Source organism: Zootoca vivipara, chromosome 6, assembly GCF_965207765.1.
Source record: "Zootoca vivipara chromosome 6, rZooViv2.hap1.1, whole genome shotgun sequence".
Lineage (NCBI taxonomy): Eukaryota > Metazoa > Chordata > Lepidosauria > Squamata > Lacertidae > Zootoca > Zootoca vivipara.
In genome coordinates, this window is record NC_142589.1 from 91,339,699 (window position 1) to 91,364,078 (window position 24,380).

General features: G+C 48.7%; 1 protein-coding gene across 2 annotated transcripts in view; it reads right to left on the reverse strand.

Annotated features, from left to right (window-relative positions):
* Positions 1-24,380, reverse strand: part of LOC118087457 (transducin-like enhancer protein 1) — a 50,881-nt gene that overhangs the window by 18,311 nt on the left and 8,190 nt on the right. The window contains exons 4-8 of one of the 2 annotated variants that reach the window (XM_035120111.3): positions 23,650-23,713; positions 19,931-19,975; positions 10,209-10,271; positions 8,781-8,822; positions 1,131-1,326 (exon numbers count right to left, since the gene is read on the reverse strand). In XM_035120111.3, coding sequence (XP_034976002.2) covers positions 1,131-1,326; positions 8,781-8,822; positions 10,209-10,271; positions 19,931-19,975; positions 23,650-23,713 — 410 coding nt within the window. Of the gene's footprint in view, positions 1-1,130; positions 1,327-8,747; positions 8,823-10,208; positions 10,272-19,930; positions 19,976-23,649; positions 23,714-24,380 lie in introns of both variants that reach the window. The other variant, XM_035120112.3, reaches the window with a different exon arrangement.

Consider the following 24,380-nt stretch of genomic DNA (forward strand, 5'->3'; position numbering starts at 1 on the left):
TGCATTTATTTCAGTAATGCAACTTATTTTGTTATTTTTTAAAATTTGTTAACAAATGCTTTCTTTTGGAAATTCCACAGTAATAAAACAAATAATTACAAAAATACAAAAATAAACATCGCTGTTACATTTCATTAATTACATTCCATTTATAATTGACACCCCCCCAACGACAAATAATTACAATTACAACAAATAAAGGCTTGGGCATATCTTGTTTTGCATGTCATGCATCTATTGGTTTCACCTTTTAAGTTGCATTACTGAAATAAATGCACTTTTCGACGATATTCTAATTTCCCGAGTTTCACCTGTACAGTATTTGGGGGCAAAATTGTTAAAATAATATTATATATATCAGCCTCACTGTTTCTAAATGGCTAACAGGATTTTTGGGGTGTGTGTGTTATTGAAAAGCACATTTCTCCATTCCACCATTCCATGAAATAAAAAAAGTTACGTAACCGCTGCTTGTTGTCGTTGTCGCCTCAGGGTGACCCCAGGCAACCAGCTGGCTTGCAAAAAGCAGGTTACTCCCCTAGGCTGTGAACCGACTAAGCATGGGGAACTAGCGACCAGTTACTTACTTCTGACTTAACAAACATGAGCCAGTCTGAGGTTATCGGCAAGGCTGCTATCTGCGCGACCTTTATTTTAATATATATATTTCCATCAAAAAAATATTTTTTCACCAAAGCAATAAAGTATATTTGTTCCATCGAACAGGGTAGATTTGTTGAGATTTTTCTTCTCCTTCCCCCAAGGATTGACAACAAAATATTATCATTCCCCCCCCCCGAATATTTGCAATATTCATCACTTGCCTGGGGAGTATTATGCACACAAAATGTATATGCCTGCATATACATTTGAAATGTTTGGGGACGGGCCAGTTACACTCCAAGTTGTTGTTGTTGTTGTTGTTGTTATTATTATTAACACAAGGTCACGCAGGAAATATTAACATTCGTAAGTCGAAAAATTCGGTTGTCGAGTCGTTTGTAAGTCGAGGTACCACTGTATATTAACAGCTCGATGGCGTTCTGGGCTGTCCTCTGTTGGAGACAGCGCACTGGGCCATGGAGCCGCCAAAGAGAAACCGCGCCAAAGGAAAGGTTAGACTTTGGTACCTCTGTGATCCGTGTCGAGAAGCCCTCGGTCATCCTTGGCGAGGAGCTGGGCTTGGGCGCCCAGCACTCCAGACAATGCCAGCAGGCCAGAAGCGCTGCCAAGGGTGGCCAGGCTGGCCGGCTGCATACCGGACGGGTGAGGGGTCAGTGGGATGGGCGGCGCGTGGTGCGAGAGGTGCTGAGCTTGGAGCTGGTGCTGGCAGGAGACAGAAGAGGATTTATAGAAGAGGGGGGGGGAAACCAAAGGTGGAATCATAGAACTGGGGAGCTGGAATGGGTACCCCAGCGGTCATCTAGTCCAACCCCCTGCAATGAAGGAATCTCAGCGAAAGCATCCATGAGAGACGGCCATCCAACCTCTGCTTAAAAACCTCCAAGGAAGGAAGAAATGTAAATTTTATTTGAAAAAAAGTATTGTAATATCTGATAATTTGGAGTTTTTTTGGAAGTTGATATAGGCTTTCGGAGTAGAAGTAGGAATTTGTATTAGTGTAATAAGATGTTAATAAGATGGGACCCAGGTGGCGCTGTGGGCTAAACCACTGAGCCTAGGGCTTGCTGATCAGAAGGTCGGCGGTTCGAATCCCTGTTGACGGGGTGAGCTCCCGTTGCTCAGTCCCAGCTCCTGCCAACCTAGCAGTTCGAAAGCACGTCAAAATGCAAGTAGATAAATAGGAACCGCTCTGGTGGGAAGGTAAACGGCGTTTCCATGTGCTGCTCTGGTTCGCCAGAAGCAGCTTAGTCATGCTGGCCACATGACCCGGAAGCTGTCTGCGGACAAACGCCGGCTCCCTCGGCCTATAGAGCGAGATGAGCGCCGCAACCCCAGAGTCGGACACGACTGGACCTGATGGTCAGGGGCCCCTTTACCTTTAATAAGAGTTTAGAATGAGAGAAATTTTGGATAAGGATATAGTGATTAGTGTGGTGTAATTTTTTAATACTGGTAACTGCCAAAGATGATTAAAATTGAAATTCAGAAAGGGGGGGGGGGACTCGAGGAAGTCACCTAAAGAGGTGAAGGAAAATGATGAAACGATAATAATTTTATTTGTATTGTATTGTTTTGTTGTTGTATTGTAGTGTGTTTAGATGTTCTTATATAACTGTGTTGTTATAAAATGAATAATATTTTTTTAGAAAAATAAAGCGAGATGAGCGCCACAACCCCCAGGACCTAATGGTCAGGGGTCCCTTTATCCTTTTACCATAAATTTCAGCAGGCCCACTCTGCAGCAAAAATAATAATAATTAGCTGAATACAACCAGACGTCTCTCTGAGGGACGGCCACGTAGAGGGAGCAAGTCGGAGATAAATAAAACAGGTTTTTTTAAAAAATAAATAAATAATAGGCATGTAAATAATAGATTGGGACCCAGGTGGCGCTGTGGGTTAAACCACTGAGCCTAGGGCTTGCTGATCAGAAGGTCAGCGGTTCGAATCCCTGTGACGGGGTGAGCTCCTGTTGCTCGGTCCCAGCTCCTGCCAAGGTAAACGGCGTTTCCATGTGCTGCTCTGGTTTGCCAGAAGCGGCTTTGTCATGCTGGCCACATGACCTGGAAGCTATACGCCGGCTCCCTCGGCCAATAATGCGAGATGAGCGCGCAACCCCAGAGTCGGTCACGACTGGACCTAATGGTCAGGGGTCCCTTTACCTTTACCTAAATAATAGATAATAGATTTTTTTAAACCCCACTAGAGCCTTGACTAGGAAAATACACTTGCAGTTTCTGTTTATTGGAGAATCATAGAATTGCAGAGTTGGAAAGGACCCTAAGGATTATGATGATGATATTATTATTAATTGATATGATTTATATAAATAATAATAATAATCAGGATTATCTAATAATAATAATTTTTTATTTATACCCCGCCCTCCCTTAATTAAAATACAGTGGTGCCTCGCTTAACGAATGCCCTGCGTAACGAAATTTCCGCTTAACGAAAGGATTTTTCGAGCGGAGGTTGCCTCGCTAGACGAATTCATTTTATGAAAAATTTGTCTAGCGAATCGCGGTTTCCCATAGGAAAGCATTGAAATTCAATTAATATGTTCCTATGGGCAAATAAAAATAAAAAAATCAATGCAATCCTATGGGATTCGCTAGACGAATTTTTCGTTATAAGAAAAGACCCGTGGAAAGAATTAAGTTCGTCTAGTGAGGCACCACTGTACAGGTTAAAATACAATTTACATTTAAAATTTTAAATGCAGCCTCATTTTTAAAAAGGCCCAAGTCAAAACCATAAAGGAGGAAAACATAGGGGTCAGACTGAGTCCAGGCCAAGGGCCAGGCGGAACAGCTCCGTCTTGCAGGCCCTGCAGAACGATGTCAAATCCCGCAACCCCCTGCAATGCAGGAATATTCAACTGCCCCATGTGGGGATTCGAACCTGCAATCTTGGTCTTATTGGAACCAGGCTCTAAGCAACCGAGCTCATAATTATCACTCCACTTTTTCCCCTCCAAGGAGCTCAAAGGGGAGTGCACATTATTCCCCACCACCACCTTCCTCATTGGCTGTGGGCAGGATTCTTGCATTGCAGGGGGCTGGACTAGATGGCCCTTGAGGTACCTTCTGACTCTACAATTCTTTGATTCAGTTCCCAAAGCAACCCTGCGAGGTAGGCTCATGCTGAGAGGCAGGTTACTGGCCCCATGCCAAGGCTTGCGAGCTTCACGGCCGTGTGGGGATTCAAACCCTGGGTCTCCCAGGTCATATCCGGCACTCCAACCACTAGGCAGCACTGCCTCCCAGGAGGAGGAGGGGTGTGGGGAGGAGAGTTTGCTCATCTCCTCCGCTCCTTAACTCCCTCCTCGTCAAAAAAAACATGCGTGCTCAAGAAACTGGGTCAGCTTTCCCTTTCTCGAGTCTTTTAAATTAAATATGGCCCATTCGTTCTGTTATAAAGAAAACACTTTTTTTTAAAAAAAGAGGAACCAATAGGAACGGCTCCCTCACTGGTTAACCACGTTACCGCAAACCAATTCCCCGCTCGGGATTTCTGCCTTCTCCCTTTCTGCACTCGGAGCTGTTTCCATTCTCTCACTCACTGTCTTTCAATGCATCGAAGAATAATTATAATGATTTTATTATTTGTGCCCTGCCTGGGTTGCCCCAGCCACTCAAACAGACACCCTTAAAAGAAAACTCTTTTCCATGATTTATCCATAACTCTGGTACACTCTGAATACTAAGCAGAGAGGGACGCTGTCCTTTGTACTGTGTGATAGTAGAGTTTTCCTCTTCCCTCCCTGTTCCTTTTCCCTTGTGTGTCGAAGGCACAGGTTGTTGTTGTATTTAATCATAAGTCTGCAGGTATCTTGTTCCGCTCTGAGAGACTTTCCTGGCCAGAGAGCAGTGAGGAAACGCTCCAAATAAATAACAGAGCATGGGATCGACCTCAGCTGTTATCAACTGTTTCCATTTAGAAGGAGAAATAAGAAAAAAAGGAGTCAAGTGTCTAGTCCTCAAGATGAAACAGCCCACAGACTCTGCTTCCATGACTATGTGGTCTTGCGTCCCCTCATCTTCCACTGCCCTGGGACACATAAATAACTCATCAGAGGCCTTATATCTGTTGGGAGGGGGTTGGAACGGAGTGTCTTGGAAAAGGGCAAGGCTGGCTGGCACCCTGAAATGGCGTTTGGGGAAAGGGCATGGCTGGTTGGTACCCTGAAATGGTGCCTGGGGAAAGGGCATGACTGGCTGGCACCCTGGAAATGGTGCCTGGGGAAAGGGCGTGGCTGGCTGGCACCTTGAAAATGGTGCTTGGGGAAAGGGCATGACTGGCTGGCACCCTGAAAATGGTGCTTGGGGAAAGGGCATGGCTGGCTGGCACCCTGAAAATGGAGTGCTTTGGAAAGGGCACAGCTGGCTGGCTGGCACCCTGAAAATGGAGTGCTTTGGAAAGGGTGTGGCTGGCTGGCACCTTGAAAATGGTGCTTGGGGAAAGGGCATGACTGGCTGGCGCCCTGAAAATAGTGCTTGGGGAAAGGGCATGGCTGGCTGGCACCCTGAAAATCGAGTGCTTTGCAAAGGGCATGGCTGGCTGGCACCCTGGAAATGGTGCTTGGGGAAAGGGCATGGCTGGCTGGCACCCTGAAAATGGAGTGCTTTGGAAAGGGCACAGCTGGCTGGCTGGCACCTGGAAATGGTGCTTGGGGAAAGGGTGTGGCTGGCTGGCACCCTGAAAATGGTGCTTGGGGAAAGGGTATGGCTGGCTGGCACCCTGAAATGGTGTTTGGGGAAAGGGCATGGCTGGCTGGCACCCTAAAAATCGAGTGCTTTGCAAAGGGCACAGCTGGCTGGCACCCTGAAAATGGTGCTTGGGGAAAGGGCATGGCTGGCTGGCACCCTGAAAATGCAGTGCCTTTGAAGAGAGATACTTGGGGAAAGGGCCGGCTGGCTGGCACTCGGAACGCGCATATACCTTACGCGGCCAAGTCCTTCTCGGCAGATACAAACTTGCCATCCTTTCCTAGAGCTCGCCAGCTCCAGTTTCAGTCGTTTCGCCGCTGTGTGTGATCACGTGCCCTTTTTTTCGTTCCAGACGTCCCACTCAGGACTCCCCAGCCTCTTGCGCTAAATCCAATTACCCACAGCCATTATCATTATCGCGTCCCTCCGGTTAGAGCCTTTTCTAATCCGCTCATTAACCGTGGCAATGGAGCGATCTGCCGTCCCTGCCAACACACACCTCTAAAAGGGGGCCCCTCCCTCCCTACCGTAAGATGCAGTGTGGCAGGCATGCTGAGCTCTCGTGAGCGAGAAGCACAAGGGGACCCGGGAGAAATCAGATTCGGTTTGCATTTAAAGGCCAGCCTAGGAAACCTGCGCTTCCCGGAACAAATTGCACGCCGACATGCAGAACCACCTCTCGAAATTTGCACCATCCCCAAATTCTGCATCGCTTGTTCAAGCAACCAAATCTTCTACACACACACACACAAAAAAGCACGCTTTAGGAGAGCGCGTTAAAACACATTTACACACGCACACATATGTGAAATTAACGTGCAAATCAAGCATTGCATTATGAAAACTCCCAAGGGTTTCCAACTGCTTTTAGGGAGTTGTGGCTGGGTTTCCGCTTTTTGTTTCGTTTTACAATCTGGAAGTATATGCTTGTTAACAAATTTTGCTCTGGAAAACTGTATACGAAGCAGAACTAGATACAAAAGCAGTGTTCATCGGTGGTGCCGGCGGCGTATTTCTTTATACAAATACAGTGGAAAACCTTGTTTTTTGAGCATCTCGGAAGCCGAACATTTCAGTTTTCGAACGCCGGGAACCCGGAAGTAATTGCTTCCATTTTCAAACGTTTTTCAGAAGTCGAACAGTTTCCGTTGCGTTGTCCCCCCCCCCCCTGCAATTTCCCCCAATGACTTTGCCGGCCGCCCTTTGCGCCTCGGTTGTCGAACGTTTCGAAAGTCGAATGGTCTTCCGGAACAGATTGCGTTCAACAACCAAGGTACCACTGTATTGACATAATCCGTAATGTATCTGAAAGGCCGTTAAAGGTAAATGTAAAGGGACCCCTGACCATTAGGTCCAGTTGTGACCGACTCTGGGGTTGCGGCGCTCAACTGGCATTATTGGCCGAGGGAGCCGGCGTACAGCTTCCAGGTCATGTGGCCAGCATGACAAAGCCACTTCTGGCAAACCAGAGCAGCACATGGAAACGCCGTTTACCTTCCCGCTATAGCGGTTCCTATTTATCTACTTGCATTTTGATGTGCTTTCGAACTGATAGGTTGGCATGAGCTGGGACCAAGCAACGGGAGCTCACCCCGCCACAGGGATTCGAACCGCCGACCTTCTGATCAGCAAGCCCTAGGCTCTGTGGTTTAACCCACAGCGCCGCGGATGATAATAAAGACCAGTTGGACAGCTGCCTTGGGAGGTGATGCTGGAAGTATTTAAGACATGTGTCTGCTCCAGGTCAAGAGAATGCTTGTATGGCTAGTGTCAAGGTGACTCGTTCTCCTGGAGAGCCGAAAGGGGGGCAGCTTTCTTAGACTGGGAGCGGGAGGAGCTTTGCGTGCCCGCCCCCCCAATGTTGCTGAGCTACAAATCTCACCAGTCCTTTAAGAACCATAGAAACTCCAGAGGAGCCTCTTGGATCAGGCCAGCATCCTTTCCCGCAAGACCCAAATGGAAGACCTCACTTTCCCTCTCCTGTGCTCTCCCGAAAATGGGATTCTGGAAGCCGTCCCGGCTCCAACTGCGGAGGCAGCCATCGAAAATCCCCTGCTCCGCAAATTTGCCTAATCCTCTTTTAAAATCATCCAAGTTGGCGACTGTCACTGCCTTGTGACAAAGCGAGTTCCCACGGTCTACCTTTTAAGCCAAAGGAAGAACTGGCTTTCTTTTCTCTGCCCTGAATCGTCCAACGGTCAGTTGCCTTGGATGTCCCTCAGTCCTAGCTTTTCTCTAGCCGGTGGTTTTCGACCAGTGTGCCTCGAAGGATGGTCAGGGGTGCGGAGGGCAACACTGGCCTCCGTCCCTCTTTCCTTCCCTCCCTCCTCTGATGCCCTCTGGCACCTCTGCCTCCCAAAGGCTTGCATGGCTGTTTGTTGCAGCAGCCCTGGCTGCAAGCTCCGCAGGCGAATGGTGCCTCTGGGGCTGGCCAGGGGGTGCTGGGTGCCAGGGGCTGAGGTGGCCTCGGAGTAAGCAAGCAAGTGGGCGAGGGAGCCCAGCCAGCCCGCCAGCCCTTGCTGTTGGGAATGGGCAGGCAAGTCCCAGGCCCCTGTGGGGCAGTGTGTGGAGGCACCTCTCTATGGGGCAGGAGGGCCAGGTCAGAGACCAGGGACGGCGGCAGCGGCTGGGGAAACGCTCCACAAAGGAGGGTGTACGAAAAAGAGTGAGGAGCTGCCAGCTCTGCAGAAAAAGGGGGCATAACTGGGCTCCTGAGCCCCACAGTAATAATAATAATATAATAATAATTTATTATTTATACCCCGCCCATCTGGCCGGGTTCCCCCAGCCACTCTGGGCGGCTTCCAACAAAACATTAAAATACAGAAACATTAAAAGCTTCCCTAAACAGGGCTGCCTTGAGATGCCTTCTAAAGGTCTGGTAATTGTTGTTCTCTTTGACCTCTGGTGGGAGGGCGTTCCACAGGGTGGGTGCCACTACCGAGAAGGCCCTCTGCCTGGTTCCCTGTAACTTGTCTTCTCGCAGTGAGGGAACCGCCAGAAGGCCCTCGGTGCTGGACCTCAGTGTCCGGGCAGAACAGGGGTGCCATGCAGAAAAAACATAGCTGGTCAAGGGAGCCGTGGACCCCCAAAGGTTGAAAACCTCTGCTCTATCCACCATGCATAATATTTTATAAACCTAAATGCCCCCCCCAACGCGGCAGAGGAATCGTTCGTTTCCTGAACCGTTTTTTTTTCCATTTTCCTGAACCGTTTTTTTTTTCATTTCAAGGTAAGGCCAAGGGATCGGGATAAGGGTGGGATTTATAGTTCAGCAACACCCAGAAGCTCAAAGCCACCCCTCCTGAGCTGCTCTAGGTAGTTAAAGGGTTTGGGGTGGGGTGGGGAGGGGAGGAGAGGAAGGCTTTGGGCTCCCCCAAGAGCATGGGAGGGAAGGGGGGGTCCACATACCCCGATTGCAACATTCACTTCTTCCATAGTCACCTGCTTGGCTCGTTCAACTGCCTGTACGACTTGCTGTTGATGCTGTAGGGAAAAAAAGGGAGGGAAAGGATAATTTAGCGAGTGCATCAGAAAAGAAAAAGGAAGCCCGGGGGGGGGGGGCCTCCATCAAGGCTGGATCAAGGCTGGCGGGCAGGTGTGGGGGACTCCCTGGTCCTGAATGGGGTAACTGTGCCCCTGAAGGACCAGGTGCACAGCCTGGGAGTCATTTTGGACTCACAGCTGTCCATGGAGGCGCAGGTCAATTCAGTGTCCAGGGCAGTTGTCTACCAGCTTCTTCTTCTTTTTAAATTTCTTTTTTTATTTCAAATTTTGTAACAATGTTAAATGTATGTTTGCTGTACGTTCAATTTTAAAAACAAACTAATAAAGACTATTTTAAAAAAAGCAAAGGTGGAGTTAGATCAAAACAAACATTTCTGTCAAAAAAGTCCAGCCCTTATTGATCTCTCCAGTATACAGTGGACGCTCAGGTTGCGAACGTGATCTGTGCGGGAGGCGTGTTCGCAACCCGCAGCGCCGCACCTGCGCACGCGAGGGTCGCGATTTGATGCTTCTGCACATGCGCAAATTGCGATTTAGTAACCAGAGGTAACCTGTTCCGGGAATTCCGGGTTTGGCGCGGTGCGCAACCCGAAACTCTGGAGATTAAGGGACTCATGCTGTACCAACTGAGCTACCCGCCAGGTACCAGAAGTAACAGGTAAAAGAGGCAGTGCAAAATTCAAATTTGAGATCCTAAAGAGGACTGCGCATGTTTCAGCAGCTATGGAATGCTGAGTGCCTCTTGCAGGGGACAGGAAACTGGGACGGAGCGGGGTGGAATGGAGTGCCCTCTGGAAGGGCATGGCTGGCTGGCTGGCATCCAGAGAAAGAGCTACAAATTCCAGGTGAGTGTCTCACTTCAACAGTCTACACATCCTGCCACTAATAATATAAAGCCCTCGCATCTTCAGGACGCTGAGCACCTGCTGTAGGGGCACGGAAAACCAGGAAGGAGAGGGAATGGAGTCAACTGCGAAGGGGCATGGCTGGCATCCCGAGCCCAGAGCACCCTGTGCCGCAAAGTTCAGTTTGAAGGCTTCGCTTGTAACAACAGCCACACTAATAAATGCTCTGGCTAGCAGCCCCCTGGCATCTATTGTAGAGGAAGATAAACTGGGAAGAAGGAATGGAGTCGACTGCGAAAGGGCATGGCTGGCATCCCGAGAGGCAACGCCCCGTGCTGCCAAGTTCAGTTTGAAGGCTTCGCTTGTAACAACAGCAACACTAATGCATGTTCTGGCTAGCAGTCCCCCCTTGCATCTGTTGTAGGAGGATGGAAAAGCAGGAAGGAGAAGGAATGGAGTCAACGGCGAAAGGGCATGGCTGGCATATTTAGAACAGTGTGTGTGAAGGCAAGACACTCACCTCCTGGGACAAAAACGGAATGAGCTGAGCACAGATGACGTTGAGTCGCTTGGCAATCTCCGTCTGCAAAGGCAAGGAAGAGAGACAAGAGAGGAAGTGGAGGATTGGGGGGGGGGGACAGGGCAGGCTTAGACAGAAAACAGAGCTTTGCATTGACACTTCTCGGCTGGAGGCAAAGAGTTAAATCAGGGGCCGTATAAATCCCCTTAACGGCTTGGGATCAGTAGAGACCTTCTCTCCCCATAAATTCCCAACTGGCCACTTCGATCTGTGGCAGGTTAACACCTGCTCTGAATTTGCAAGAATTTGCATGTGCCTTTGGAACTCATTGCCTCTTGACGACAAGCGGGCACCGTCGCCGTACTCTTCTGCGGCCCCTGCTAAAAACATTCTTCCTGAGGCAAGCCCCCCCCCCCCAGATGCTCAGTTTTAATCTGTTCTTCATCAATTGTTACCTTTAAAAAAAAAACCTTGTAGGTAATGTTCCTTAGTGGATAATTTTATTGTTTTCTCCTTTGTTTATTTTTTGAATGTTTTCTTTGTGGAGTATACACTTAGATGATGATGATGATGATGATGATGATAATAATAATAATAATAATAATAATAATACGGTCAAAGACCAGCTCGCATTACACTTAGATAAATACAGAGCAACCAGCCTCGTCCCCCCCCCCCGTTTTCCTCACGCAACCACTGGGCGCCACTACCTTCCCACCTGTGGCAGAGGCACCTTCATTCAGAGTAGGGAACGAGGAGCCTCGTGTGGCCCCTGCCCGACGCTTTCAACTGGCCCTCGTGATTCCCCCCCCCCAGGCCACAGACCCCCCTAGTCCGGCTGCACCCTCCTATAAACACACAGGTGCTTAGAAGTCCCCGTTTCTACGCTGCTTTGCGGGGAAATGAAAGCTTCGCGCCAGAGAGACCAGATGCTCGATCGCACATCCGCCAAAAACGGGGGAGGGGGAGGCACGGGGGGGGGGGACAGAGGCAGGAATAGAGGAATCGAGGCATCGCCAGCAGGTACTTTCTGGGAAAGATTTAATTCTCTCCTGGGGTTGGCAGTAATGGATTCTCCTTCCTTAATGCACCGATGGGCAGGGCTGGCTCCTGGGGGACGAGCCAGCCTCCAATTCACTCGCGCTCGTTAATGTTCAATTTAGTGGCACTTTAACGCTCGGGGTATGAAAAATGATCAGGCCTGACTTGGCAGGCTTTCCCCCACCCCCTCCCCCTCCCCTGCTTCTCCGCAGCCCCCACAGCTTCCTCTCCCCAAGACCTCCCCCCTTTTCTGCAGGGAAAATATATTTATCGACAGCCTGCTTCGGCACACAGAAATCACTCTCCTGCCTTCCCCCGAAAGGCAAGAGCGTTTAACCGGAGTTTGGCTTTTTTGCAAAACCACAGCAAAGTGTTTCATTGCACCCCCTGTCCAAAATAAAATAATAATAATAATAATAATAATAATAATAATAATAATAATAATTACCTAGGCTACGGGTAAAATTAATCTGCAGACCAGAAACTGGGAAATCGGGGCTTGGGCTTGGTTTGTGTGAAGCCGCATTGGCAAGCTCTGATGTCCACAGTAGGATGGGAAAAGGGCGGCCTTCTCGGGTAAAAGTCCTGCCTGAATTTAGCCCCTGCTGCCGCCGGATTAAAAGATAATAATATTGGAGATGTCAGGGCACAAAGTCAGGAGTCTCGGTGTGCAAAGGAGGGTTATGTACCCCCATGGCATTTCTAAAGGTGCAGCTATCTGACCACGCTGAGTGGGGCTTGCTGGAATTTGAACCCAGAAACTCACACTTCCTAAGTAACAACAACAACAATTTATTGCTTATACCCCGCCCATCTGGCTGGGTTTCCCCAGCCACTCTGGGTGGCTCCCAACAGAACATTAAAAACGATAAAACATCAAACATTAAAAAAAATTCCCTAAACAAGGCTGCCTTCAGAGGTCTTCTAAAAGTCAGATAGTTGTTTGTTTCCTTGACATCTGATGGGAGGGCATTCCATAGGGTGGGCGCCAACACCGAGAAGGCCCTCTGCCTGGTTCCCTGTAACCTCACTTCTCACAAGGAGGGAACCGCCAGAAGACCCTCGGAGCTGGACCTCAGTGTCCGGCCTGAATGATGGGGTTGGAGACACTCCTTCAGGTATCCTGAGCTGAGACCGTTTAGGGCTTTCAAGGTCAGCACCAACCCTTTGAATTGTGCTCGGAAACGTACTGGGAGCCAATGAAGGTCTTTCAGGACCGGTGTTATATGATGTCTCGGTGGCCGCTCCCAGTCCCCAGTCTAGCTGCCGCATTCTGCATTAGTTGTAGTTTCCGAGTTACCTTCCAAGGTAGCCTCACGTAGAGCGCATTGCAGTAGTCCAAGCGGGAGATAACCAGAGCATGCACCACTCTGGCGAGACAGTCGGCAGGAACCATAAACTCCAGAGCAGCAACTCAAGAGCAGGCCTGGTTCTTGGAGAGTCAAAACTGTACGAACTTCAGACCACTGTTGGGCTCATACATCTCTGATACAAATCCCTGCGCACACAGAAGACGGGCCTATCCCAGCCTGAATATGTACTGGGAACGAAATTGTTCTCATATCATAGAATCGTAGACTGGGGAGTCACAACCAGGGCTCAAGGATCCCTGAGAGATGGCTATCCAACCTCCAATGAAAGAGCAGCCCAGAGCCTCTCAAGAGAGTCCGTTCCACTGTCGAACCGCACTTACCATTGGAACGTCCTTCCTAAGATTTAGCCAGAATCTCCTTTTCTTGTAACCCTGAATCTGTTGGTTCTGGTCCTACCCTCCAGAGCAGGAGAAAACAAGCTCGCTCCCTCTTCCATGGGGCAGCCGTTGAGATATTTGAAGACGGCTCCCCTCTCTCCTCTTTTCCAGGCTAAAACATACCCAGGTCCTTCAACCGTTCCTCATAAGGCAGGGTTTTCGCTGGCCATCTTGGTTGCCTGCCTCTGCACGCTTACCGAATTGCCAAATGGCGGCGGCCCAGAACTGGAAACAGGACTCCAGTTGGGGTCTGACCAAGGCAAATATAGGACGGTCCTATTACTTCCCTTGATCTGGACACAATATATATATATATGTATATCTGTAGATGCAGCCTAGAATAGCATTAGCCTTTTTTGCTGCTGCATTACACTGTGGACCCATGCTCAGCTTGTAGCACCTTTTTATGTGCCATGTGTCTGCTGCCAGTACGGCTTATGGGAGGTTCGGCTCCTACTTACTAACACATCTATTTCGACTGCCCGGCAGCTCGAAGCAGGTAGCAAAAGGCAAAGAGTGCGAATCCGTGCTCCTGAACCTGGGATAGCTCAGTCGGCAGATCCCCAAGACTCTTAATCCCAGGGTTGTGGGTTCGAGTCCCACACTGGGCAAAAGATTCCTGCATTGCAGGGGGTTGGACTGGATGACCCTTGGGGGTCCCTTCCGACTCTACAATTGCAGGATTCTATGAACCCCTCAGCTTTGCAGTGTGGGGAGGAAAATTGAATCTCTGTGGGGGAAGGTGGAAATTATTTGCATAGGCCTCACAACCCCGTTGAACCCTCCGAGTTGAACCCTCATCCAGTTTCTGGGTCCGTAGCTCAGTGGTGGAACATCTGTATTACATGCTGAAGATCCCGGGTTCAATTTTCAGCACTCCCTGTGTAAAAACCCGAAGAGATGCTGCCAGCCAGTGTTGCTGCTTCTCATTTGGCAATCCTTCGTAGCCGAGTAAGATTGCCTTCCATGAACACGGTTTTAACACTGAGTTCATAAGTGACTGTGGAGGCCAATTCTGGATCCACACGTCCTTCCACAGTGGGGACATTGGTTTCTGGGCAGGAGTTGATCCCGGTGAAGGTTTGCCAAGCGTGCCTTCCTCTTAGCACATTTCTCCCTTGCGTCCTGAGTTCAAGCATCTTCAAAGCCCACGACACCTTTGGGAAAGGCTGTTCTCCAACTCGAGCGCTCGCAGGCCAGTGTTTCCCAGTTGTCGGTGTTTATACTACATTTTTAAAGATTTGCCTTGAGACGGTCTTTGGACCTCTTTTGTTGACCACCAGCATCACGCTTTCCATTTTTAAGTTGGGAATGGAGTAGTTGCTTTGGAAGATGATAATCAGGCATCCGCACAACATGAACAGTCCAGCGAAGTTAATGACGAAGAATCCTTGCTTCGACACAGGTGATCTTTGCTTCTTCCAGTACACTGACATTAGTTTGCCTGTCTTCCCATGCGATGTGTAAAAACTTTCAGAGACACCGTTGATGGAGTTGGATTTCAAGGAGTTGGAGAGGGCGTTTATAAGTGGTCCACGTTTCACAAGCGCGCACTAAGGTTGGTAGTACAATAGCTTTACAAACAAGCGTTTTGGTTTCCCTGCCAATTTCCTGGGACACTTCAGTCGTGAGAAAGCTGCACTTGCAGAGCTCAGGCGATGCCAAATTTTGGCATCAATGTTGGCTGTCATAGGCTAGGTGCATATTGACTCAGTAAAAGCTTTCCAGTTCCCTGCTCAGCCCATCCCTCGATTCGGTATCATGAGGTCTAGCACCTTGCTTTATTTTTAGGGAAAGACCAATAGGTCAGCGTCAGGACACCTGCTCTGCATGCAGAAGGCCCAATCCCAGCTGCCATCTCCAGGCCAGCCTAGGAGGGACCCCCTTTCTCAATTCCAGGAGAGGCACCGCTGCCTGCCTGAGCTCAGCACACCAAGGATCTCACTCGCCATAAGAACCTGCCCATCAGTGATGGGGAAAAAAACTGCTTTGGGTGTACCTCCAAGGCTCGGCTCGGCGCATGACACCTTCTATAGCCTGAAGCCCGCAACTGGGGGAAGATGGGCTGCATTTAAGGAGAGGCACCCATGCAGACGTTTGCGGGGTGGAGCTGAGCAAGAAGGATCCATTGCCACGGCCAAGGCGATAACTCTAAAAGCAGCCCCCCCCCCAAAAGCCCAGCTCCTATTTGTCATGCAGGGGCTGTCAAGAGTCCAGAGTTACGAGCCCTCGTTAAAAGGTGAGGGGTGGGGGGAAGAGAGAGAAGGGGGGGGAACCCCAAGGAGCGCAGACAGGCTTCTGGCAGCCGGCCAGCGGCACCTGAAGTCAGCTGTAAATCCTGCCAGAGGAAATGAGCTAGGGGGGGCAGCGGTTGTGGGGTGTGTGTGTGTGTGCGCGCGCGTAGAGCTGGCAGCCGTGGCAGGAGAATTCCAAGAGGGAGCAAAATTAAAGAGAGAAAGGGTGGGGGGGACGACAAGTCGGAGAAAGGACCAGATGGAGGCTCTACCAGGAAACCTGCTTCCATATGGTGCCGAGCCATAAATAGGCTTCTGCCCGATCGGATGGGGGGTCTTCCTACCCCCTCCCCCACCCTGGGCAGGCAGCAGATGCCAGGGCAGAGCAAGGTGGTTTAAGAGCTACGGCCCGGGGGCCGGATCCAGCCCAATCGCCTTCTCAATCCGGCCCACAGACGGTCTGGGAATCAGCGTGTTTTCACATGAGTAGAATGTGCCCTTTGATTTAAAATGCACCTCTGGGTTATTTGTGGGGCACAGGAATTCGTTCATTTTTTTCCCCCTTCCAAAATATAGTCCGGCCCCCCGCAAGGTCTGAGGAACATTGGACCGGCCCCCTGCTGGAAAAGTTTGCTGAGCCCTGTTTAAGAGTGTCGGGGGGCTGGGGAGCAGGGTTCGAATCCTAGCCCGCTCAGCCCCTTGTGCGTGGCCTTACGGGGCCAATGGCTGACTCTCTCTCTCTCGCTGACTCTTTACCTGGCAGGGCTGTTGTTAGGATAAAATTGCAAGGGGGGGGCGGGGAGAGGTGTGGACGTCACCCGGGGCTCCTTGGAGGTGGGTTACAAATGCAACAGATTAATGCCTCTGGGAAAGGTTGGAAGAGGAGCGTTCAGAGGCAATCTCTGCCTCCCAACACAGCCATTGCTTGTAGCCTCGTCCTCCCAGAATTTGCCTAAACTTGTTTTGCAGCTGTTCGAGGCCACCAAAAGCCCAGCAAGGAGGGAGCCAGTCTTAACCTCTCTCGGGAAGGAATGCCGCAATCTGGGAGCAGCCACAGAAAAGACCCTGTTCTCTCTCGCACAACACCCGCCGCGCTTCTGCGGTTGGCAGGGCCGAGAAAATTTGTAAACAGCTTAAAACGCTAGCAGGAGTGGATTTAAAACGAGCAGCCAAATCATAATTTGAATTGAGTGGAAAAGGACAAATAATAAATACCGGTAGATTTAAATCGGATATGCGGCAATATCGGGCATAAGCAACTGCAGATAATGCACTCCCACTTTCAAGTGTTCTCAAGGTTGTGAGGCTCAAAAGCAGACGCCAGAAATTGCTATTCTCAGCAAGGCTCAATTTCTGGCGTCTGCTTTTGAGCCTCACAACCTTGAGAACACCTGGAGGGCCCCTTCATGGATCAATGCCTTGTCGTGGCGAAGGGGCTTGAATAACTCAGAGAAGCTATGAGCTATGCCATGCAGGGCCACCCAAGATGGACAGGTCATAGTGGAGAGTTTTGACTAAACGTGATCCACCTGGAGAAGGAACTGGCAAGCCACTCCAGTATCCCTGCCAAGAAAACTCCATGGACAAAGACAACAGGCATATAAAAGTTATGACGCTGGAAGATGAGCCCCTCAGGTCGGAAGGCGTCCAACATGCTACTGAGGAAGAGCGGAGGACAAGTACAAGTAGATTCAGAGCTGATGAAGCGGCTGGGCCAAAGCCGAAAGGACGCTCAGTTGCGGATATGCCTGGAAGCGAAAGGAAAGTCCGATGCTGTAAAGAAAAATATTGCATAGGAACCTGGAATGTAAGAACCATGAGTGGAGGTAAGCTGGATGTGGTCAAAAATGAGATGACAAGAATAAATATCGACATCCTGGGCATCAGTGAACTAAAATGGAAGGGAATGGGCGAATTCAGTTCGGGTGACTATCATATCTACTACTGTGGGCAAGAATCCTGTAGCAGAAATGGAGTGGCCCTCATAGTCAACAAAAGAGTGGCAAAAGCTGTAATGGGATGCAATCTCAAAAATGACAGAATGATCTCGATACGAATCCAAGGCAGACCTTTTAACATCACAGTAATCCAAGTTTATGCACCAACTACTGGTGCTGAAGAAAGTGAAATTGACCAATTCTATGAAGACCTACAACAACTTCTAGAAATGACACCAAAGAAGGATGTTCTTCTCATTACAGGGGATTGGAATGCTAAAGTAGGGAATCAAGAGATAAAAGGAACAACTGGCAAGTTTGGCCTTGGAGTTCAAAATGAAGCAGGGCAAAGGCTAATAGAGTTCTGTCAAGAGAACAAGCTGGTCATCACAAACACTCTCTTCCAACAACACAAGAGACGACTCTACACATGGATATCACCAAATGGGCAGCATCGAAATCAGATTGATTATATTCTCTGCAGCCAAAGATGGAGAAGCTCTATACAGTCAGCAAAAACAAGACCTGGAGCTGACTGTAACTCAGATCATCAGCTTCTTATAGCAAAATTCCAGCTTAAACTGAAGAAAGTAGGAAAAACCACTGGGCCAGTAAGATACAATCTGAATCAAATCCCTTATGAATACACAGTGGAAGTGAGGAACAGGTTTAAGGATTTAGATTTGGTGGACAGAGTGCCTGAAGAACTATGGATGGAGGCTCGTAACATCATACAGGAGGCAGCAACGAAAACCATCCCAAGGAAAAGGAAATGCAAGAAAGCAAAATGGCTGTCCAACGAGGCCTTACAAATAGCGGAGGAGAGGAGGCAAGCAAAATGCAAGGGAGATAGGGAAAGATACAGGAAACTGAATGCAGATTTCCAAAAAACAGCAAGGAGAGACAAGAGGGTCTTCTTAAATGAGCAATGCAAAGAAATAGAGGAAAACAATAGAATGGGGAAAACCAGAGATCTGTTCAAGAAAATTGGAGATATGAAAGGAACATTTCGTACAAAGATTACCATAATCAAGGACAAAAGTGGTAAGGACCTAACAGAAGCAGAAGACATCAAGAAGAGGTGGCAAGAATACACAGAGGAATTATACCAGAAAGATATGGAGGTCTCATACACCCCAGGTAGTGTGGTTGCTGACCTTGAGCCAGACATCTTGGAGAGTGAAGTCAAATGGGCCTTAGAAAGCATTGCTAATAACAAGGCCAGTGGAAGTGATGATATTCCAGCTGAACTATTTAAAATTTTAAAAGATGATGCTGTTAAGGTGCTACACCCAATATGCCAGCAAGTTTGGAAAACTCAGCAATGGCCAGAGGATTGGAAAAGATCAGTCTACATCCCGATTCCAAAGAAGGGCAGTGCCAAAGAATGCTCCAACTACCGCACAATTGCACTCATTTCACACGCTAGCAAGGTTATGCTTAAAATTCTACAAGGCAGGCTTAGGCAGTATGTGGACCGAGAACTCCCAGAAGTGCAAGCTGGATTTCGAAAGGGCAGAGGAACCAGAGACCAAATAGCAAACATGCGCTGGATTATGGAGAAAGCTAGAGAGTTCCAGAAAAACGTCTACTTCTGCTTCATTGACTATGCAAAAGCCTTTGACTGTGTCGACCACAGCAAACTATGGCAAGTTCTTAAAGAAATGGGAGTGCCTGATCACCTCATCTGTCTCCTGAGAAATCTCTATGTGGGACAAGAAGCTACAGTTAGAACTGGATATGGAACAACTGATTGGTTCAAAATTGGGAAAGGAGTACGACAAGGTTGTATATTGTCTCCCTGCTTATTTAACTTATATGCAGAATTCATCATGCGAAAGGCTGGACTAGATGAATCCCAAGCCGGAATTAAGATTGCCGGAAGAAATATCAACAACCTCAGATATGCAGATGACACAACCTTGATGGCAGAAAGCGAGGAGGAATTAAAGAACCTTTTAATGAGGGTGAAAGAGGAGAGCGCAAAATATGGTCTGAAGCTCAACATCAAAAAAACCAAGATCATGGCCACTGGTCCCATCACCTCCTGGCAAATAGAAGGGGAAGAAATGGAGGCAGTGAGAGATTTTACTTTCTTGGGCTCCTTGATCACTGCAGATGGTGACAGCAGTCACGAAATTAAAAGACGCCTGCTTCTTGGGAGAAAAGCAATGACAAACCTAGACAGCATCTTAAAAAGCAGAGACATCACTTTGCCGACAAAGGTCCGTATAGTTAAAGCTATGGTTTTCCCAGTAGCGATGTATGGAAGTGAGAGCTGGACCATAAAGAAGGCTGATCGTCGAAGAATTGACGCTTTTGAATTATGGTGCTGGAGGAGACTCTTGAGAGTCCCATGGACTGCTAGAAGATCAAACCTATCCATTCTTAAGGGAATCAGCCCTGAGTGCTCCCTGGAAGGACAGATCGTGAAGCTGAGGCTCCAATACTTTGGCCACCTCATGAGAAGAGAAGAATCCTTGGAAAAGACCCTGATGTTGGGAAAGATTGAGGGCACTAGGAGAAGGGGACGACAGAGGACAAGATGGTTGGACAGTGTTCTCGAAACTACGAACATGAGTTTGACCAAACTGCGGGAGGCAGTGCAAGACAGGAGTGCCTGGCGTGCTATGGTCCATGGGGTCACGAAGAGTCGGACACGACTAAACGACTAAACAACAACAACACCTGGAGGGCCCTATCAGATCAGAGCCAAACACATCTATAGATACACACAAACACATCTATAAATAAATGTACCTGTTTGTGCATTTCGATGTTCAAACCGTAGGACATTTCGTAGTACTGCAAAACAAAGTTTTTTAAAAAAGATTATTACTATTTTTTAAAAGGGAGAAAGGATCCTGTGCATATAAGCGGCTAACACAGTCAGTCTCTCTTGGCCTCAGTCTCCCGTCCACATTAATGGGCGCACAGCAAAATGTCCCTCCAAATGTTGCCAAATTGCAGCTCCCATTAGCTTCAGCAAACATGGCCTGTGTTCTACGGAAGATGGGAATTTTAATCGTAGGTGATGGGGTTTTAACTTGGTTGTGTGTGTGTGTTGTTTTATTTGGGTGGGGTTGCTATAACTTCTTTTTAAATGCTATATGTTAATCTGGATTTTTGTATTTATACTTGTGGCTTGGGGCTTTTGTTGGGCAGCGCATTTTTTAAATTAGTTTGTATAGCATTGGTAATTTGTTTTAACTGTTTTTTATGATAAAAAAATTCCTTCAGTAGCACCTTAAAGACCAACTAAGTTTTTATTTTGGTATGAGCTTTCGTGTGCATGCACACTTCTTCAGATACCATGTTTTTTATGATGCGTTTTGCCCTTTGAGATTGCAACTTGGCATTGCGAACCGCCCCAAGACCTACGGGTATAGGGCGGTGCAAAAAATAATAATAAATAATAATAATATTTTAAATTCAGAAACATCTGGAGGGCCAAAGGGTCCTCACATTTAGATTAAAGGTAAAGGACCCCTGGATGGTTAAGTCCAGTCAAAGGCGACTGTGGGGTTGCGACGCTCATCTCACTTTCAGGCCGAGGGAGCCGGCCTCTGTCTGCAGACAGTTATTCCGGGTCATGTGGCCAGCAGGACTAAACCGCTTCTGGAGCAACGGGACACCATGACGGAAACCAGAGCGCACGGAAACACCTGCTACTTTCCTGCCCCCCTATTTATCTACTTGCGCTGGCGTGCTTTTGAACTGCTAGGTTGGCAGGGGCTGGGACACAGCAACGGGAGCTCACTCCATCGCGGGGATTCAAACCGCCGACCTTCTGATCGGCAAGCCCAAGAGGCTCAGTGGTTTCGACCACAGCGCCGCCCGCTTTTACCTTGCATTTAGATTACAAGCTCTTGAAAGCATAACACAGATGCTATCATCATCATTAATTCCTCTCCCTGCAACCTGGAGTGAATAACTGTTACCCTCCACTCCCTCCCCAAAAAGAACCCCCCCACCACAAATTAACCGTGTGCCATAATTCCTTTCCCTCCCTGCTGAATGAGAAGCTACCCCCCCCCCCACACACACACTGAGACTGGCTGGGCAGAAAATGTATCGCCCCTAACACCTCTTCTGCCGTGAATTACCTTACTATTCCATGTATAAGACTAGGTTTTTTCCTTTAAAAATCATGCTTAAAAGTGGGGGTCATCTTATACGGGTGAAAGCTCGATTGGCTGCTTCCACGGCTGTCAGCGGATATTGTGGGTGTTAAAACGGCCTCGGTCCAGTATACCTGACGGAGCGTCTCCACCCCCATCATTCTGCCCGGACACTGAGGTCCAGAGCCGAGGGCCTTCTGGCAGTTCCCTCCCTGCAAGAAGTGAGATTAACAAGGAACCAGGCAGAGGGCCTTCTCGGTGGTGGCGCCCATCCTGTGGAACGCCCTCCCACCAGAGGTCAAAGAGAACAACAATTACCAGACCTTTAGAAAGCATCTCAAGGCAGCCCTGTTTAGGGAAGCTTTTAATGTTTGATGGATTTCTGTATTTTAATATTTTGTTGGAAGCCGCCCAGAGTGGCTGGGGGAACCCGGCCAGATGGGCGGGGTATAAATAATAAATTATTATTGTTGTTGTTGTTTAGTCGTTTAGTCGTGTCCGACTCTTCGTGACCCCATGGACCAGAGCACGCCAGGCACTCCTGTCTTGCACTGCCTCACGCAGTTTGGTCAAACTCATGTTCGTAGCTTCGAGAACACTGTCCAACCAATTATTATTATTATTATTATTATTATTATTATTATTATTATTATTATTATAATTTATTATTTATACCCCGCCCATCTGGCCGGGTTCCCCCAGCCACTCTGGGCGGCTTCCAACAAAACAGAAATTCTAAAATACAGAGATCCATCAAGCATTAAAATACAGAAATCCATCAAACATTAAAAGCTTCCCTAAACAGGGCTGCCTTGAGATGCCTTCTAAAGGTCTGGTAATTGTTGTTCTCTTTGACCTCTAGTGGGAGCGCATTCCAAAGGGTGGGTGCCACTACCGAGAAGGCCCTCTGCCTGGTTCCCTGTAACTTGGCTTCTCGTAGTGAGGGAACCGCCAGAAGGCCCTCGGAGCTGGACCTCAGTGTCCGGGCAGAACGATGGGGGTGGAGACGCTCCTTCAGGTATACCGGACCGAGGCCGTTTAGGGCTTTAAAGGTCAACACCAACACTTTGAATTGTGCTCGGAAACGTACTGGGAGCCAATGTAGGTCTTTCAGGACCGGTGTTATGTGGTCTCGGCGGCCGCTCCCAGTCACCAGTCTAGCTGCCGCATTCTGGATTAGTTGTAGTTTCCGGGTCACCTTCAAAGGTAGCCCCACGTAGAGCGCATTGCAGTAGTCCAAGCGAGAGATAACTAGAGCATGCACCACTCTGGAGAGACAGTCAGTGGGCAGGTAGGGACTCAGCCTGCGTACCAGATGGAGCTGATAAACAGCTGTCTTGGACACAGAGTTGACCTGTGCCTCCATGGACAGCTGTGAGTCTAAGATGACTCCCAGGCTGCGCACCTGGTCTTTCAGGGGCACAGTTACCCCATTCAGGACCAGGGAGTCCTCCACACCCGCCCGCCTCCTGTCCCCCACAAACAGTACTTCTGTCTTGTCAGGATTCAATCTCAATCTGTTAGCCGCCATCCATCCTCCAACCGCCTCCAAGCACTCACACAGGACCTTCACTGCCTTCACTGGTTCTGATTTAAAAGAGAGGTAGAGCTGGGTATCATCAGCATACTGATGGACACCCAGCCCAAACCCCCTGATGATCTCTCCCAGCGGCTGCATATAGATGTTAAAAAGCATGGGGGAGAGGACAGAACCCTGAGGCACCCCACAAGTGAGAGCCCAGGGGTCTGAACACTCATCCCCCACCACCACTTTCTGAACACGGCCCAGGAGGAAGGAGCGGAACCACTGCATGACAGTGCCCCCAGCTCCCAAGCCCTCTAGACGGTCCAGAAGGATGTTATGGTCGATGGTGTCAAAAGCCGCTGAGAGATCCAGCAGAACAAGGAAACAGCTCTTACCTTTGTCCCTAGCCCGCCGGAGATCATCGACCAGTGCGACCAAGGCAGTTTCAGTCCCATGATGAGGCCTGAATCCTGACTGGAAGGGATCCAAATGGTCCGCTTATTATTATTATTATTATTATTATTGGTTGCTGCGTCAAGGGCCGGTGCTGATTGGCTGGCGCTGCTGCAATTGGGCGGGTGATTGGCAGCTGGAGAAGGGACACAGGAAGTGGATTTGATTTTGCGCCGCGTACAGGTGAGCAATTTTCTCTGAGCCATCTTCCCCCATTTTCTTAAATCTGAGTTCCCCAAAATCAGATGCGTCTTATACATGGGGGCGTGTTATACACGGGAAAGTACAGTAAGTCACGGCTTAGCGGCCCTCTTTCCACCATCATCCAGGCCTTCCCCCTGCCCCCAGAAAACCCACATGTTCCCCAGTACGGCGCTTACCATGACATAATGCCTCTGGATTTCTGTTTTTTCCGTGGCGAGTTTCTCACATTCCAGTTTCAAGCTGCAAAGAGAAGGGAATGGAGAGAGGAGCTCCCACGCAATCCCTCGCACTTTTGCACGGGAAGATTCACACAATCTTTGCCCGCTTCCAGGTTGCAAAAATGCGCCCTGCGTAGGATTATGGGACTTGGAGAATTTAACTTACCAGATCCAGACTCTCCAGATTTGTACACTGATTGGGGGTTTGCGTTTGCTAGCCTGTATACGTTATGCAAATTGGGTCAAATCGTCTGCATAATTCATTCGACGTACAGTGGTACCTTGGTTCTCAAACGCCTTGGTACTCAAACAACTTTGAACCCAAACACTGCAAACCCGGAAGTAAGTTTGCAAACTTTTTTGGCAGTCAAACGTGCTCTGTTTTGAGTGCCACACTTCCGATTTGAGCATTATGCTGAGGTCTGTCTGTTTTTGCTATTTATTTTGCGTTTTTGTTTTTGCGGCTCTTTTTTTGTTTTGTTTTTGTGACTGTGTGGAACCCAGTTCAGCTACTGATGGATTGATTGTGTGACAGCAGTACGTTGTTTATTGCTTTCATTTTATAGATCAACGGTCTCGCTAGATAGTAAAATTCATGTTCAATTCCTGTTTTAGGGGTTGTTTTTAAAAGTCCGGACGGATTAATCCGTTTTGCATTACTTTCTATGGGAAAGCGCGCCTCGGTTTTG